Source organism: Lagenorhynchus albirostris, chromosome 13 (genome assembly GCF_949774975.1).
Source record: "Lagenorhynchus albirostris chromosome 13, mLagAlb1.1, whole genome shotgun sequence".
In the NCBI taxonomy this organism is placed as follows: domain Eukaryota; kingdom Metazoa; phylum Chordata; class Mammalia; order Artiodactyla; family Delphinidae; genus Lagenorhynchus; species Lagenorhynchus albirostris.
In genome coordinates this window covers 35,474,964-35,492,441 of record NC_083107.1, presented here as the reverse complement: position 1 = coordinate 35,492,441, position 17,478 = coordinate 35,474,964, and the positions used below count along the sequence as shown (strand labels likewise).

At 35.5% G+C, this 17,478-nt stretch overlaps 1 protein-coding gene across 1 annotated transcript in view; it reads right to left on the bottom strand.

Moving 5' to 3' along the window:
• Positions 1-17,478, bottom strand: part of VPS54 (VPS54 subunit of GARP complex) — an 88,203-nt gene that overhangs the window by 10,875 nt on the left and 59,850 nt on the right. The window contains exons 13-18 of the mRNA XM_060168955.1: positions 13,562-13,902; positions 7,666-7,795; positions 6,884-7,065; positions 6,174-6,286; positions 3,387-3,450; positions 804-909 (exon numbers count right to left, since the gene is read on the bottom strand). Coding sequence (XP_060024938.1) covers positions 804-909; positions 3,387-3,450; positions 6,174-6,286; positions 6,884-7,065; positions 7,666-7,795; positions 13,562-13,902 — 936 coding nt within the window. The remainder of the gene's footprint in view (positions 1-803; positions 910-3,386; positions 3,451-6,173; positions 6,287-6,883; positions 7,066-7,665; positions 7,796-13,561; positions 13,903-17,478) is intronic.

The window sequence follows — 17,478 nt, the reverse complement described above, 5'->3', positions numbered from 1 at the left end:
CTCTCATTGAAGGACCAAATGAGTTTTTCTACTAGGAGCAATTAGGATCTGTTTATGTAATGACAAAAAAAAAAAAAAAAAAAGGCAAAGGGTGTTCCCAAATGATAATATTTACAGTCTGGTAGGGAAAAAGTTGAAAAATTCTAAAAATCAGTTGTTCAGAAATTAATCTTTAATTGGCATTCACAAAACTAGTTGTTTCGGTCATTCTAATTGGATAGTCCTACTTTCGAAAGGGTAACAAAATCTTTCTGGACTAAAATATGACAACTTAATTTTGGGACAGAATTAATTGATAGATTAGGTATTTGAAAAAAATAAAGCCTTTTCTCTAGGCTAGCAGTTTAAAATATCTGTTAATATGAAATGGCTGAATAACACTATCACCACAGTTTCATTTTACATCAATGGTTCTGAAATAATGATTTAAGAAAAATCTCTAACCTTAGTGAGATGAATTTTGTAAAGTTCAGTGAATTCCTTCCATGCACATTTGAAACCAGTCCAGGTTTTTTGACCTAAGTGGCCTCAGTCATGTTCAGCACCTAACGAACAAATCATCTCCTGTCTCCGATATCATTAACAACTCTATGGGTGTAATGAGGAATCACTAAATGTGGAGTGAGAAGGAAGCAGGTGGCCTCCTTCAAATAACATGTTGTGTTCAACCACAATCAAATGTCACAAAATTAATGTCTTAAAGATAGCTTAACCTCGAAATGTCTTAGAGTTGGAAGATTACTCACGCCCTAATGAATTACTTCTTCCAACTATTTTTTCCATAGGAGTGAAATCATACACACCTTCAATAAATCTGACAGACGAGTGAGCATGTCAGTAGTAACAGATGGGATATTATCCACACACTGGCAATATTCAAGGATAATTCTTATCAACAGCAATACGGTTCTACAAAAAAAGAAAGATGACCCAGTAGACACTCAAAACAAGAAAAATCAAACTGATTTGGCATATAAAAATCAATATTGATCTTGGTAACTGTTAAATTATGTATTCTACCTATAAGTGCAACAGAGTAGGGACTTAGGGTAAGGCAACAGAAAATCCCTAGAGTGTAAAATTAAGGAGGCACTCAATTTCAGGGTTGTGCAATTGCAAGGTAATCACTTGCATGACACTGAGAAAGGGTACCTCCTTAAATTTTGTGTTGTGAGCACATCACTCTCTGTGTGACAGTCATACTAAGATAAGTCTCTTCCATAAGGCAGGTATCCCATTCCTTGGCCAATTTAGAAACACTGAAAAAAGCTTAACCAGTGTTTCTGATTATGTAGTAGGTCCTCATAAATGTTGAATTAATGAAGGGAACCTAGTCTAGATTTTCTTAGTGAGATGAAAGATAAACTGTGGCTTCTAAGAACAATATACCTTCTAAGAAGTTTATTGGTAAATCTCAAAAGCTTCTCCAAAGATGAGAAAGTTATCAGCTCATTATCAGGACATGTCATAAGCTGAAAAGAGGCACTACTGGGAGGTTAAATAAGGTTGAAACTAAGGGAGAAAGAGCCATTCATTACAGCACATCTAAATTCAATGAGATCCTCAGAAATGAGTGATCCATGTAAACTAATGTTTTATGAAAGTCTGAAGAGAGCAGTGATTCAAGAAGAAGAGTATCTAGCCTTTATAACAGCTTAATTGTCAGACCATATATTACTCTCCATGCATAGTTCTAGAGTCTGCTTTACTGGGCAGGAGTCCATTGCTTATCTTTTGTAATTTTCTCTCTGAAGATATAATACTCCATCTTTAGCCAGGAAGTTCCGTTTTTTGGCAGAAGCCTCTTTGCCTAAAGAGCAAGAAAGCCAGATAGCTAGAGGGGACCATTTCCATCAAGCAAGGGAAGAGTAATAAGACACAGTCCTTCCTCAGTATCCACAGGGGATTGGTTCCAGGACATCACGTGGATACCAAAAACCATGCATGCTCAAGTCCTTTATATACAATGGCGTAGTAAAGTCTTCCCTCTATATCCACGGGTTCTGCACCCTGGTTGGTTGGATGTGGAACCCATGGATATAGAGGGTCAACTGCAATGGGTAATTAAGGAAAGAAATCATGATTAGATTGAAGGACTAAGATTATAGGGAGGTTGAAAAAAGCTCTGTCCCACCAGAAATGGAAAAGAACTCCAGAGAAGAAAGGAATGGAAGCTTTACCTTACAATGGGTGTACTTCAGAGTTTTGGATAATATACAGGTTGAGAAAAAGCATAAATTCTATACACACTATTTGAGTGTTTATTAGGTGCTAAGAAAAATTAAAGTGGTAAGATATGATCCCCATCTTTGAGGAATTCAGAGACTAACCAGAAAGCGCCATGAGAGAGGCACAGAGAGTTACAAAGAGAGGATCATTCATTCTTCCTGGAAGGGATGGCTGTTTCAGAAAAGACTTACTTAGTGACAAGAAACAAAGAAGTGAAAAAGAATTCTGGTATAGATATTAGGAGCTAGATTTTTATTCTAATTCTGGCTCCATTTGGGTAATTTTATATTAACTACTTAAACTTTTAAGCTCCAATTCTCTTAACTGTAGAAAGGGAACAATAATCCCTGAAATGTCTATTATACAACATGGTTGTAGAGATCAAATGAGATCATATATATGAAAATATTTAAACTATGAAGTGTTATTAAAATTAAAGTATGTGAAGATATTATCTTAACTACCTATTTAATAAAAGGCATATAGTACTAGACAAACAACACTGGAATTTATATTTTTCTTAGTTAACTTGAATTTGAAATACTGTTTTTGGTAAAAGACCTAATGACAAATGATGATAATGGAAATAACTACCAACAACTATCAACTTCTTGTTAGGTACTAGAACTGTGCTAGATTCTTTACATGAATTACCTGTTTAATTTCACAATAATTCTAAGTATAGTACTATTGTCCACATTTTGTTTTATAAATAAGGAAACTGAGGCGCACAGAGTAACTTGCCTAAGGCCACAAAGTAACAGAGCTGCTGGGACTCAAACCTAAGCAGTCTGACTCACAACTTCAACTACTATGCTGTATACTACACACTAAAAAAGTTGCAGGAAAAAATGAAAGAGCTTGAGACACTTATAACATCATGGAGCCACTATAGCACCCTTGGATTATGTACCTCTAGGTTCTTGTTACATGAGAAAAATCAACCAACCCCTTTTTTTGTTAAGCCAGTGTAGTCCTAATGGATACAGAATACTACAAAATATAGAAAAATAAAAAGGAATCCATAAAATTTCTTTAAAATTCTTTGTAAGATTTACAATTGTTAATCCAAAATTTCCAATTCACATCAAGGGGTAGCTAAAAGACCTATGTTTTAAATACTTGATTCAACTAATGAAGAAAAACGTGTCACTCACCCAACAACAGCATACTGTTGTCCCTCGACAATGAGAACTTCAGCTGGTTTCCTTTCTTCTGTAGCTAGAGAGTAAAGCGAATAAAGAGACATGGGTAAAAGATGAAACAAAATATTGGATAAAAAATTTAAACTAGAAAAAACTGAAAAAGTTCCTATTCAGGGCCTGAAACTATCTCATTTCTGCAAATAAATCTACTTCTTGGGAAACAATTCAGCACAAAGTAAATAAAGTATACTGCATTTGGAATCAGAGAAATCTGGATTTGAATTCCAGTACTGCCAATTACTGGATGCAAGACTAGGCCAATTACTTCTTTTGAATCTCAATATCTGTATCCATTAGACATGGACAACAATATCTACCTTTCAGTGTTGTTACTGAAAGAGATAATGCTTATTAACTGGCTATCCTCTAGGTCTGGCACATGGCAGATGATCGATAAGAAGTAAAGGAAAAAGAATGTTATTAGTTGGGAAAGGCAGAACTAGCATTTCAACTGGTTATCTTTTCTTTATTATAACCCTTAGAGTACAATTTAATTCCTAAATTCAATGGAGAGATTATGTATTACTTTTCAAGATTTTAATCCAAAAGTTACTTTATTTTCAGCATGTGGTATTTCTTATCATTAAAAAACAAAATTCAGCATATTGAGGTGAAAAGAACAGTGGACTGGATTACTGCCCTGAATCAGCCAAATTAAACAGATTACCATGCGCAAGTAAGTCATCATGCTTCCCTAAGCTTCAAATCCTTTTGTTCTAAGACATTAAATATCTACTTCCTCATCTCTTTCAAGGAAAGAAATTCAGTGTGATATAATTTCTAATCACAATTCACTCTGTATGTCAGATTGAGTTTTTTGAGGACAGGGGTTGTGTCTTAACCAATTCTCAATACTGCAGAGAAATGGCTTAGCACAGTAGTTAAGAGGAAGGGCCCTAAAGTCAGCCTGCCTGCAGTTGGATCCCAGCTCTACCACTTCCTAGCCAGGTAACCTTAGGCATGTTGCTTAACCTCTTTGTGCCTCAGTTTCCATATTTTTTAAATGGGAATACTAACAGTGTCTAGCTCATGGATCTGTAAATGAGATAACAATGTAAAGTGCTTAGAAAAAACTGTCTAGTATCAGGTAAGCACCAAATTAATATTAACTGCTATCCATGAAACTTCATCTCCCCAATGCGTAGCTAAGTAGCTAGTAACTCAATAAATAGATGATGGATGCATGAATAATAACCAAGGATCCTTAACTCTGCATGAACTAGTAAAACGTTAATGGATTTCTATAGCATATCCTTCCTTCTTTCTCAGAGGAAAACAAAAGACAAAAGCAGGGTATATGGACTACCCTGATGGTACACTGGTTAAGAATCCACCTGCCATTGCAGGGGACACTGGTTGGAGCACTAGTCCAGGAAGATCCCACATGCCGCGGAGCAACTAAGCCTGTGCGCCACAGCTACTGAGCCTGCTCTCTAGAGCCCGCGAGCCACAACTACTGAAGCCCACGTGCCTAGAGCTAGTGCTCTGCAACAAGAGAAGCTACCACAATGAGATGCCTGCACACCACAATGAAGAGTAGCCCCCACTTGCTGCAACTAGAGAAAGCCCGTGCTCAGCAACGAAGACCCAACACAGCCATAAATAAATAAATAAATAAATAAAAATTTATTAAAAACAACAACAACAAAAAACACTTTAAAAATTATTCAAAACTTCATAATTTCAAATCTGGTATTACAGGATGAGTTGTACATAAGTTTATATTATTATTATTATTTTATTTATTTATTTTTGGCAGTACGCGGGCCTCTCACTGTTGTGGCCTCTCCTGTTGTGGAGCACAGGCTCTGGACACGCAGGCTCAGCGGCCATGGCTCACGGGCCCAGCCACTCCACAGCATGTGGGATCTTCCCGGACCGGGGCACGAACACATGTCCTCTGCATTGGCAGGCGGACTCTCAACCACTGCGCCACCAGGGAAGCCCAAGTTTATATTATTAACCCATGACAACTCCACTTTAACTGATATACAAAAATATCTCTAGCCACTGCATGTCTTTCATAAGAGACCCAATTGACATTTGATACAAATGAAAATCTTCTTGAAACTCTAATTTTTTAACTTCTGTGTTTTTCTGGATTGTCCTACCTCTCTGCCCTTCCTTTGTAGTCTCCTTCATAGTTTTCTTATTCTACAGTTCTTTATATTTTGGTTTTCTCTATCATATCACTACTACATTACTTGTGATTGATAATAAATACATTTTTCATCAGACTTAGACCTTTTAAAGTAAAATTATACCTCTTACCTATGTCTCAACATTTGACACATAGTAGAAGCATACTAGTGTCCAATAAAAGAATACATGTCTCTAAACAATACAGTACAGTGGTTAAGAACATAACTATGAAATTATATAAAGTTGGTTTCAAATCCCAGATCTTTATTTGTACCAAATTCCTTAACCCCTGGAAGCCTCATGCCTCCTCACTATTAAACAAGGTAACAATAGTATCTTTATTATAGGTTGTTGTCAGGGTAAACTGGAGTAATGCATGTAAAGCACTTGGTCCAGTGTCTGGATATGGTTAATAATAAATATCTGAAATTATTATTAAAAATTACCACATACTTTTCCAATCAACTACTTTCTAAGCTGGGAGTGTTAGTTCTAAGCTTCCCAAGAGGCACTATCAATTAAAGAAATATTAAGCACTCCTAAAAAATGAACAAACAATATAAAATTGAAAGAGAGTGTGTGAAAGAGTACACATACCCCCTGATTTTTTTTCAGGTAAAGCAATCTTTCCATCTGCTATAGAATCAACAAGATCCTGAAATTCTGCGGGAACATCAGCTTGCTTCCAGCGTTCATTGTCTAAGAGGAGGCTATTCAAAAGTAAAAAGAAAGGAAGATAAACTTTAATAATATTTCAACACCATCTCCTTGGGTGAAAAGAAAAGGAAGAGCTGAGTGAGTACATAAGACTTTTGTTATATATTTAAGACTACATGTATCTTAGTTAAATTCAAGTAGAGCCCATGCAATACAAGGCACTGAGTTTTTAAATAATAATGGCCATTACCTGTTAGTACGTAAGACTTTAAAAAGTGCTGAACACCTTAATAAACTGAAATCATTCATAAACAGTATGAATAGTTTCAGAAAATGTTTCTCTTTTTATGTCTCTTAGCCTAGTCAGGAAGAGTGGTAAAACATAATTAACTTCACTTTGAGTGGGAAAGGAAAAGTCAGTCTATTAGGATCTTCCTGGTAAGTACTTTAATGGAACTAAACATTCTAACTACACTTTCAAAAGCTAAGAAATGTGATTTTAATTCCACAATCTGTCTTTAATTAAAAAGAAAAAAATCTGTCAGGGGTTTTAACTGGCCAATTAATGAAGTTTCCTCTTTTAAATATAATTGTGTTTTGTAAAGAAAAGGGGAAAAAAATGAAGAACAGAATGGACATGGTAATAATACCTGAGCTTGGTTTTTCTCTCTTCATGAAACCTGTTTACAAATTTATTAGCTTGGCTCTGAAGTGCTCCAAGTAATGACATGCTTTTTCTTCCACAGATCAGTTCAGTTTCTAAAATGAATGTTTCCATTAATCTGGAAAGTGTTATGAATTCTGTGGAATTTAGCTTCTCAAGAAAACCATCCTAAATTTTAAAGATAACACAAAAATCATGAGAGTTAGTATAACACCAAATATGGATGAGCTATAAAACCAACTTAAACAAATATTGTTTTTATAATAGTTGTATTAATTCCTAAAAATTATTTTAAAACAATTTTAAATGAAATTTCCCAATACTTTAGTCCCAGAAATCAAGCATAAAAAGTTTAAGATGTCTAAATTTTATTCTGATCCCTTTGTAATACAGTAGCTCAAATAAATTCAGATCATACTATACAATTTTCATACTATTGGAGTACAACTAATTTTCTTAATAAATTATTTGGCTAGGTATACACATATGTGTATAAAAACAGCATATGAATTTCAAATTAATTATTAAGGTATTATATTTCAAAATAAGTCTTTTAATCATTTATTTGAAAAGCATGCTTAATTTTTTCTATTTCTTTTATTTGGATTATTTTGCATTTCAACATCTCCTTAATAGACCACACCAGTACCTTATTAAGTGTTCAAAATATGCATTATGTGGAATAGGGACACAAGCAAGGATATATTTCAGATCTTTAAAATAATGTTACTATGTATAAAATATCTAAATTTTATTAAAACAACTAACCTTTGCTCTTGACATGAGAAATTTGACAGCTCGATCATGGCATATATCTGAGGCACTATATAATAACTCCTGGACATTATTTGCCAGCTTTCCCAGCTCTAAGTCAGTTAATTTCATGTCTTCATTGACCCTGAAAATGATAGAAAGAGATTAAGTCAAGGAAAGTTGTGAACACACTGTTCACCATAGATGACCTACCAATAAAAAACAAAAAGCTGTAAAATTTACATTTGAGGGAAAATTCTGTGATGTATCATATACTTTTATTTTTGTGGTAGAGCATCACATAAACAAGCTCAGATAACACAAATATATTTTACCCTAATATTATATAAGAATAATTTTCTCTCTCTGCTGTAGTATTTTTAATACTTAGTTCAGACTCTGACTGGAAATTCTGCAAAAACTACAGCAAAAGAAATTCTCATTAGGTACAAGGGCGTAGCTGTGGCAGGTTGTGCACAGGTGCTTAGGATGACATGGTGGAAGCAAGAGGAAAGGAATGGAAAGAAGGAACAAACAGGCCCTCTTTTTACTTATAATTATGAATGACTATTAATAGTCAGATCAACTAAACTAATATTTCCTGAGTATTTACTGTGCTTAACTACTATGCACTGGAGGGAATACTGTTCTCAAGAAACTTACAATTAAATAGGAGTATTTATAATATGTAATGCATCTATTCCAGTTTCGAGGAAGAAATGTAAGACTTCCTGTTTTTTATACATTTTTCCCCAGGGCATGTATAAAGACCACTGATTCTGTGCCAACAAGTCAGTTTAGTGTTATCATGAACCAAGTGAAGTACCTTAGCATAATTCTTCTCCGTTTCAGTTGAATTAAAATAACTTTCAAAGATATTTCAAAGAGGATCTGATGTATATTAATTTGAGGCAAACCACCACTCTCACTGGGTTAAGGTATTAAAGAAAGTTATTACCTGCTATCCTTTAAAGTTATATCATTAAATTTACTTACCAGTGCTTTAAAATAATGGATGGATAAATATTTTTAAAATACTCTCAGATACAGTACCTTGCTTGGTTCTCACACTCTGAAGAAGATAGATAAATTTCTACTTTACAGATGAGGATACTGAATCTTGAAAGTTTAAGTGATCTACTCAAGGTCACAAGGTTAAGAGGGTGGGACTAGAACCCAGAATTAGTCTAATTCTATTTCTAATCTGATAAGCTTCTTCTACTGCAACATTTCCTTCTATATAAACAGTCCAAGTGCTATTTCAATTCCAGCTCCCATAAAACTGTTTGCTTAAATTTCAAAGCTAAAATTTTATTTCAATTGTAAATTCGATTTTCTGAAGGATTTCTAAAATTTGCCCCTAAGTAAGGGAATGATTAAGAATTTGGAACTCTTACCAATACGCCACCAATTCACAAAGATATAAACAGGAAATAGCAAAAAAAAAAAAACCAACTTAAGTCTTTAAGAAAGTAGGGTGACAATCCAAAAACCTGGGACGTTTGGTTTTCTAAAAAAATCATTTATTTGTAATTTTGCTTTTTAAAGAGATTTTTAAAAATTTAAGTCTAATGGATCTCTTTCACGTTACTAGGGAAAAGCAAAAAACAAAACCTCACAAACATGATCCAGTAATTCTACTTCTGGCTATGTACACACAAGAACTGAAAGCAGGATCTCAAAGAGATATATTTGCACACCCATGTTCACAGTAGCACTATTCATAACAGCCAAGAGATGGAAGCAATCCAAGAGTCCACTGACAGATAGATAAAATGTGGTATATACATACAATGGAATATTACTAAGCCTATAAAAAGAAGGAAATTCTGACACATACTACAACATAGATGAACCTTAAACACAATATGCTAAACAAAAGGACAAATACTGTATGATTCCACTTATATGAAGTACCTAGAGTAGTTGAACTCATGGAGACAGAAAGTAGAAGAGTGGTTGCCAGGGGATTGGTAGGGAAGGAAATGGGGAGTTGTTGCTTAATGTGCATAGGATTTCACATTTGCAAGAAGAAAAAGATCTGGAGATTGGTTGTACAACAGTGTGAATATATTTACCACTACTGGACTGTGCACTTAGAAATGGCTAAGATGGTAAACTTTTTATGTTTTTATTTTAACCATAATTTAATTTAAAATAAAAAATTTTAAAAACCTACAAAACTTTCTAATCCTTTCCATTATTTTTCCTTTCCCATTTCCTGCATGGGAAATTATTTACTCTTTTGTGCCCATGTCTGCATTGGAATAAACTTACAAAGTTGTAGATTATTTTGATAATGTAAGAAAATATGGAAAATCTACCACTAACATAGATAAAAAATCAGACATCATTTCTGCATGTACTGCATCTATGACACAATTACATACTGCACAAACACTTGATACAAGAAAGAACTAGTTAGGGTCACGTGTATAAATATACTCAATCAATCCATTGCCCCTTGTGGGTGGGTAGTTCCCAGACATTTATGTGCCTATGAAACACAGAAGAAACCACCTACAGAACCTCTGGTATCATGCTATGGGAGCATGCCATTGTGGAAAGCCAGAGAAGCTCCAAACTGTATAGTAAGCCACAATGGAGGTGGGAGGGGAGGGATAAAAACTATGAGGCTGCATTTGATTTAAAGGAATCTCAAATAGTACAGCAGATTTCTAGCTATCTTTTAATATCGTTTCTCACTTCTGCCATAATAGTTTTAGCTATCAAATAGCCAACAAGCTATAGACTATTTCTCAAGCCTCTCTTACAGCTAGATATAGACATGTGATAATATTCTAGCCACTAGGATGTGGGACTGCAAATTCTGAACTGTGCTCTTAAAAAGAAAGAAAGGATAAAACATGAACAAATTTATGTGAAAGCAACAGGGAACTAACAAATCTAAAATGTATATGGATTTGCAACATAAATAGGGCATACTGGAAGAAGAATAAAAGGTAGGAGAAATGACCAGATATTAAGACTAATTAAAAAGCGATCATAGGGTTTCCGTGGTGGCGCAGTGGTTGAGAGTCCGCCTGCCGATGCAGGGGACGCGGGTTCGTGCCCCGGTCAGGGAGGATCCCACATGCCGCGGAGCAGCTGGGCCCGTAAGCCATGGCCGCTGAGCCTGCGCGTCCGGAGCCTGTGCTCCGCAACGGGAGAGGCCGCAACAGTGAGAGGCCCGCATACCGCAAAAAAAAAAAAAAAAAAAAACCGATCATAACTAATACAATTTTACTTAATGGTACCGGTGCAAAGCAGACAAGTGAACAAAACAGAATCTAGAAACAGACTCATACATATATGAATATTTAATTTAAGACAAGAGTGGCACTATAGAGCAACGGGTAAGACAGTCTTTTCAATAAATGGTGTGAAGTTAAAAAGATATCCACATGAGGAAAAAGACAACAACCTCACACTATACACAAAAATCAATTCCAGATGGATTGTGGATCTAAATGTGAAAGGGACAGCAACAAAGCTTCCAGAAAAAAACATAAGAGAATATCATCAAAGTCTTAGGTTAGGGAAAGATTTCTTAAATAGGACACACAAAAAAAGCACAAACCATAAAAGGAAAGATTGAATCATAAGATATTAAAATTAAGAACTTTTATTCACCAAAGACCCCAATAAGAGAGTGAAAAGTCAACCCACAGAGTGGGAGAAGATATCTGCAGTATGGACAACTGACAAAGGGCTGTGTTGGGACTACATAAAGAACTCCCATAAATCAATAAGAAATAAAAGGCAAACCAATAGAGAAGTGGGCAAAGGATTTGAATAGGGCCTTCACAGAAGAGGATATCCAAACAGCCAATAAATATATGAAAAGTGCCCTCTTACCAATCATCAGGGAAATAAAAATTTAAACTACTATACCTGTGACATATCCACCAAAATGTCTAAAATGTAAAAGACTGACAATGCCAAGAGTGAATGAAGATGTGGAGTGATAGGAATGCTTCCACACAGCTGATAGGATTGTAAAGGAGTACAATCCTTTGGGAAATTGTTTGGCAGTAGTTAAATTGGCTATTCACAATACTTATTCATTCCTAGGTATATATTCAACAGAAATACTTACGTCATGTACACTGAAGACATCTACAAGAATGTTCACAACAATCAAACTGAAAATAATCCAAATTTCATCAACAACAGAATGATAAATACATTGTGGTGTAGTCAGAAGTGGAATATTTATGCACAAATAAACTACTGTTGCATGCAACTACTTAGAAAAATATCACAAATATAACGTGGAATGAAAGAAATTAAAGACTAAAGAACATGATTCCATTTATGGTTCCATTTATATAAAGTTTAAAACCTGCAAAAACCAATAGTTTTAATGTTTTTTGGGGGGAAAAAGTGAAAGCATAGTGGCAGGGGGGGCTTCTAGAGAGCTGGTAATGTTCTATCTCTTAACCTTGGTGATTACACCAGGGTGTTCATTTTGTTACAATAAATTGAACTGAACACTTATAACTGGTCCATTTCCCTATATGTGCATCACATTCCAATTAAAAGGTTAAAACAAAACAAAAAAGTAAGGAGAGTACCAGCCTTTGTCCTCTCCTTCCTGCTGCTACAGATTGAAATGAGATGATAAAACCTCCTAAGACACAGAGGGAAGCTACACAATGAGATGGTAGAGCTACCTTCTCAGCTCTGGACCTCCTACCTCTGAATTGTTACAGGAGAGAAACAAAACTCTATATTGTTTAAGCTACAGATGTTTTTACATCTCTTTTAACAGCAGTTTTAGACTGAACCCTAACTAATAAATGTGAAAATATAAGCCAGAACAGAGAAGAAAAAATTTTATTAATATGTAGTTCAGGGTTTGATTGATTGATTTATGGTGGGGAGAGGGAGGTATTATAGCTGACTTTACACTATAACTGCAACCTTTATAAGCTCCTGGGCTATAAGCCGACTTACATCAAAATGAACAAAAGTACTGAATTCTTATTATTCTTAGTAATAACAAAATACAAACAATGTTCTTGGACCAGAAAGATTTTAATGGCTATTTTATTTTTGTTCTTCCTATTCAGAACATTATTGGGACAACTGGTGAACTTTGAATGGGGTCTGTGCATTAGATGGTAATAATGCAGCAATGTTTTCTTGATTTTAATTGGTATAATGTAGTTATTTAAGAGAGTGTTATTGTATTTAGGAAATATACACTGAAGTATTTGGAACATCAAGTCTGCAACCTACTGTCATATGATTGAGAAAAAATTTTAACATGAGAGACAAAGAAAGGAGAGACGAAAAGAGAGTGAGAAAGAGAGAGGAAGGGAGAAAGAGGGCAATGTGGTAAACCATTAACTGGGGAAGCAAGGTGAAGGATATATGAGAGTTTTTTGTACAATGCTGACAACTTTTCTGTAAATTTGAAATTATTTCAAAATAAGTTTAAAAAAGTAATATTAAAAAAGATAGTGCGACCCACTTGGAAATTCATGTCTGAAAAACTGAAAATTGTAACTCAAACAGATTTTCACTATATACAAAATACAAAGGTGACATAGTAAAAGAAAGAAACATAACCAAGGAAATACTGACCTGAGTTCCAGGACAGGTTCTGCCACTAATGACTCTAAATAAGTCATCTAAACTCTCCAAATTGAGGGCATTTAATTAAATGGTTCCTTCCCAGTCTTAAAATTCTACAATTCTCAATTACTTCCAATGCTCACCTCCTTACCTTGCATACATTTTCAAAAAGATACATGTTTCAGAAAATTAATTTATTTTTGTTAAATTAAATTCCAAAAGACCAAAGTGTACACGGTTTCTCAATAAACTGAATAACCAATCTTATTGGAACCATTAGTAAGATGACTCAGAATCTTGTTAACTTGGCAGCAGTCACCATACTCACATAATATCCACAGCTCCTGGAGTAACAGAGGATGATGTCTGCTCTTTGCTGGATGAAGAATCAGTAGTACATTCTGGTTCGGATACCGAATCACTGCTGCAGGGCTCACTATTTGGAGATGCATTTCTTTGAGAGGTAGTGTCAATTGCTATAGGTGTTAATTCACTCTCACTGAATGCATCGCTTATAAACATGCCTTCATGGATTAAATAAGCCACCTCTGTGTCCAGTGAATTGTCTTTTGCAGCATTCTTCTGCTGCGAAATCTCCTCCAATTCTCTAGTCCTTTGGTTTTTGTCAAGAACTGAGAGAACAACACTGTGAATGATATGTAACGTTGCCTACAAGAAAACAGGGTACATTTTTAAAGGATTTAAAATATTTTGTACCTAAAGGTTCCAAAAGTGAACTCTGTGTATGTACTTTTGAACATCTTACAAATGAGTCAAGGTCATGCATATCAGAATTTCTTTTATTACACAGTAAAGGTGAATTGTGAAAAAGAATTGCTCAAGAGAGATGTTTCCCTAAAGCTTAGACATAGGGCTCCATTTACAAATTAATTTTGTAAATGGAAATCTCCCTAAAATATACTGCATATTTCTCTAACTTCTTAAATAGGTTACACTAAACATAACTTGCCTGTCAGAGGATCATATTCGTTGATTGATGTGCTTTCTTTTCTATTTTTTTTTAAAGGGGGGTGTTTGGAACAGAGCAACCAGTATCCAATCATCTACGCAACAAATATTCACTGGGTTTCTTTTTTAATTAATTAATTGATTTGGCTGCATTGGGTCTTCACTGCTGTGCACGGGCTTTCTCTAGTTGCGGCGAGTGGGGGCTACTCTTTGTTGTGGTGCACGGGCTTCTCGTTGCAGTGGCTTCTCTTGTTGAGGAGCACGGGCTCTAGGCGCATGGGCTTCAGTAGCTGTGGCTCGCGGGCTCTAGAGCACAGGCTCAGTAGTTGTGGAGCACGGGGTTAGTTGCTCCGCGATATGTGGGATCTTCCCGGACCAGGGATCAAACCCATGTCCCCTACGTTGGCAGGCGGATTCTTAACCACTGCACCACCAGGGAAGTCCTGCTGTGCTTTCTTAAAAGGAAAAAACAATCCGTATTCCTTACCGTACCTACCCTTAAATCCATCTCTCTCTCCTCATCTTACACCTTTTTGTCACTCATTCACTGCTCTCCAGACATTCTGGTTCTCTTCCTATTCTTCTAAATTCCACTGTTCCCATCTCAGTGCCTTTGTTGTTTCCTCTGCCTGGAATGTTCTTCACCTTGATGTTTGCATACATGTTTCCTTCTCATCACTCAGGTTCCTGCACGACTGTCACTTCCTCAAGAAGCCTCCGGGACGTCCCTGGTGGTCCAGTGGTTAAGACTCCATGCTCCCGATGCAGGGGGCAAGGGTTCGATCCCTGGTAGGGGAACTAAGATCCCTCATGCCGCACGGCAAAAAAATAAAATAAATAAATAAATAAAACTGAATCAAAAACAACAAAAAAAGCCTCCTATGACTCCTTCCAGCAACCCTATCTCATTAACCAGTTTTTTTAAAATAACAGTTACCACTATCTTTTTATTTTTTTAATTCTAGGTCTCTTTCCACTACAATGTTAGCTCCATGAGATATTATATCCTACTGCCTAGAATAGTAAGTACTGGGCACATAGGAGGTACTTAACAAATACTGAAAGCTAGATGAATTAAGAGTAAATTTATGTAAGTCAATGTCTTCATGGACTACTAAGAAACAGGGGCTGCATTCCTACTTTAACGTTCATGGTTGCGTTCTTGTAATTTGTTGCTCCTTTCTTAAAACTCTTGATTTCTTTTTTAGGATCTACATGGTTCTAGGCAAGCAGACTCCAACTTTAAGTCTCCAAAGATAGAATAAGGGTTTAAGCTAGTCCAATCAACTAATGGAACCACCTGAGCTTAAAGCTAAGAAGATACACAGAAGACAGACTGAGAGAAACACAGAGAAACAAAACCAAGGCTTGATAACATCATCAACCTCTCTATCAAGCACCTAAAGGCTGACCTACCTATGGTTATTTTTCAGTTATATGAACTAATAAACCCCCTTAATTGTTTAAAACACTCTGTGTTTCCTGTTATTTGGAACTAAACGCACTCTAAGTGATACAATATTCCATACAGTATATGAGAGATTCTGAGCCTTCGAGTGTCTGTGGACACTGCATATTTTCTTTCTCCATTAATCACTTCTCTATTGTCACAAGCTTGCTCCTTGCTACACTCCTCCATTGCTGCTTTTAATCCTCACTACTGTCTCGTCTTAATCTTGATGTGCTTTCTCCCCCATCTTCATTTTGCCTTTCTTCTTCCTTATCTCTTCTCTCTTGATGATTTTCTTTCTTAAAAAATTTTTTTATAAAAAATGGTCACGGTCTTTGGACATAGTCTTTTTCTCCCCAACAACTATTCTATACCTCCCCCATAGGAATACAGCTATGCAAAACTGAGTCCACCTTCTGGCTTCAGGTGTTAGTCCTACGTATCCCACACAGTATACTCCCAACCTCCTTGCCACAGGATTAGTTCAGAAGTGAGAAGAAAATCCAGACCCAAAGCAAGCAGTGCACAGCATTGTCCTGACCACAGTAACCTAAATCAGCCCAGTGGATTAAAACCAAGGACTTTGATGATTGAAGAAGAAAAAATCTTGTTTTAGGAAGTAGAGTATACAAATGTGGAAGACCTAAAACTGTTATGCATAGACATTTTGCTATAATTAGGTTGGTTACTTTGAAGGTGAAGCCAACAAAGAGGAGGTAGAAGTGAATTAAAACAGAGAAACTAAGGGAGAAAACCATGACCACGTCATAACTGAAGCCTATCCTCGTTTTGGACTATTTTAAGTTCCCCAAGCCAATGCATTTCTTTTATTGTTTAAATTAGTTTCATTTGAATACTTTGTCCCTTTTAACTGACAACATCTTAGCTAATACAATAAACTTTCCATATACAGTGTATCAGGTGTTCTCTTAAGGGTTCTTCTTCACTGTTTTCACCATACCTACAGTTTTAAAGGTTTGCTGATTATTTTTTTCCAGAAGATTTTACAATACATAGTAGATTCAACAGTAGGTACGCGATTTATTCTCTGAACTTTCATATTGCAGCAGTTTACAGTCAAGTTCATGTTCAAAGACCAGAACCGCTAACATAAATTTTTCCAGTCTTGAGAATAATGAATGAAATAATCTGGTAACCAATTCATAAGTCTTTAAAATGATAGTCCAGAATTATTTGTCCACATAACAAATTGAAAACTTAAGAGTTAAAAATTTCTTAAAAAAGAATGTAAGCTTGCATTTAAGGATTATTTTCTTTTTTAGCTATACAAATCATCTTACACTATGGGATACAAACAATAAACAAGAATTCTAATAAAAATACAAAATACAATTAATGCCCAGAAATAAACCCATGCACTCATGGTCAATTAATCTACAACAAAGGGCAAAATACAGCAAGAATATACAATGGAGTAAAGACAGTCTCTTCAACAAGTGGTGCTGGGAAAACTAGATAGCTACATGTAAAAGAATGAAACGAGAACACTCTCTAACACCATATAAAAAAAAAAACCTAAAAATGGATTAAAGAACTAAATGTAGGACCAGATACTGTAAAACTCCTAGAAGAAAACATAGGCAGAACAGTCTTTGACATGTTGTAAATCACAGCAATATTTTTGGGGACCTGTCTCCTAGAGTAATGGAAATAAAAACAAAAATAAACAAATGGGACCTAATTAAACTTAAAAGTTTTTGCACAGCAAAGGAAACCATAAACAAAGTGAAATGACAACCTATGGACTGGGAGAAAATATTTGCAAATGATGCAACTGACAAGGGATTAATTTCCATAATATACAA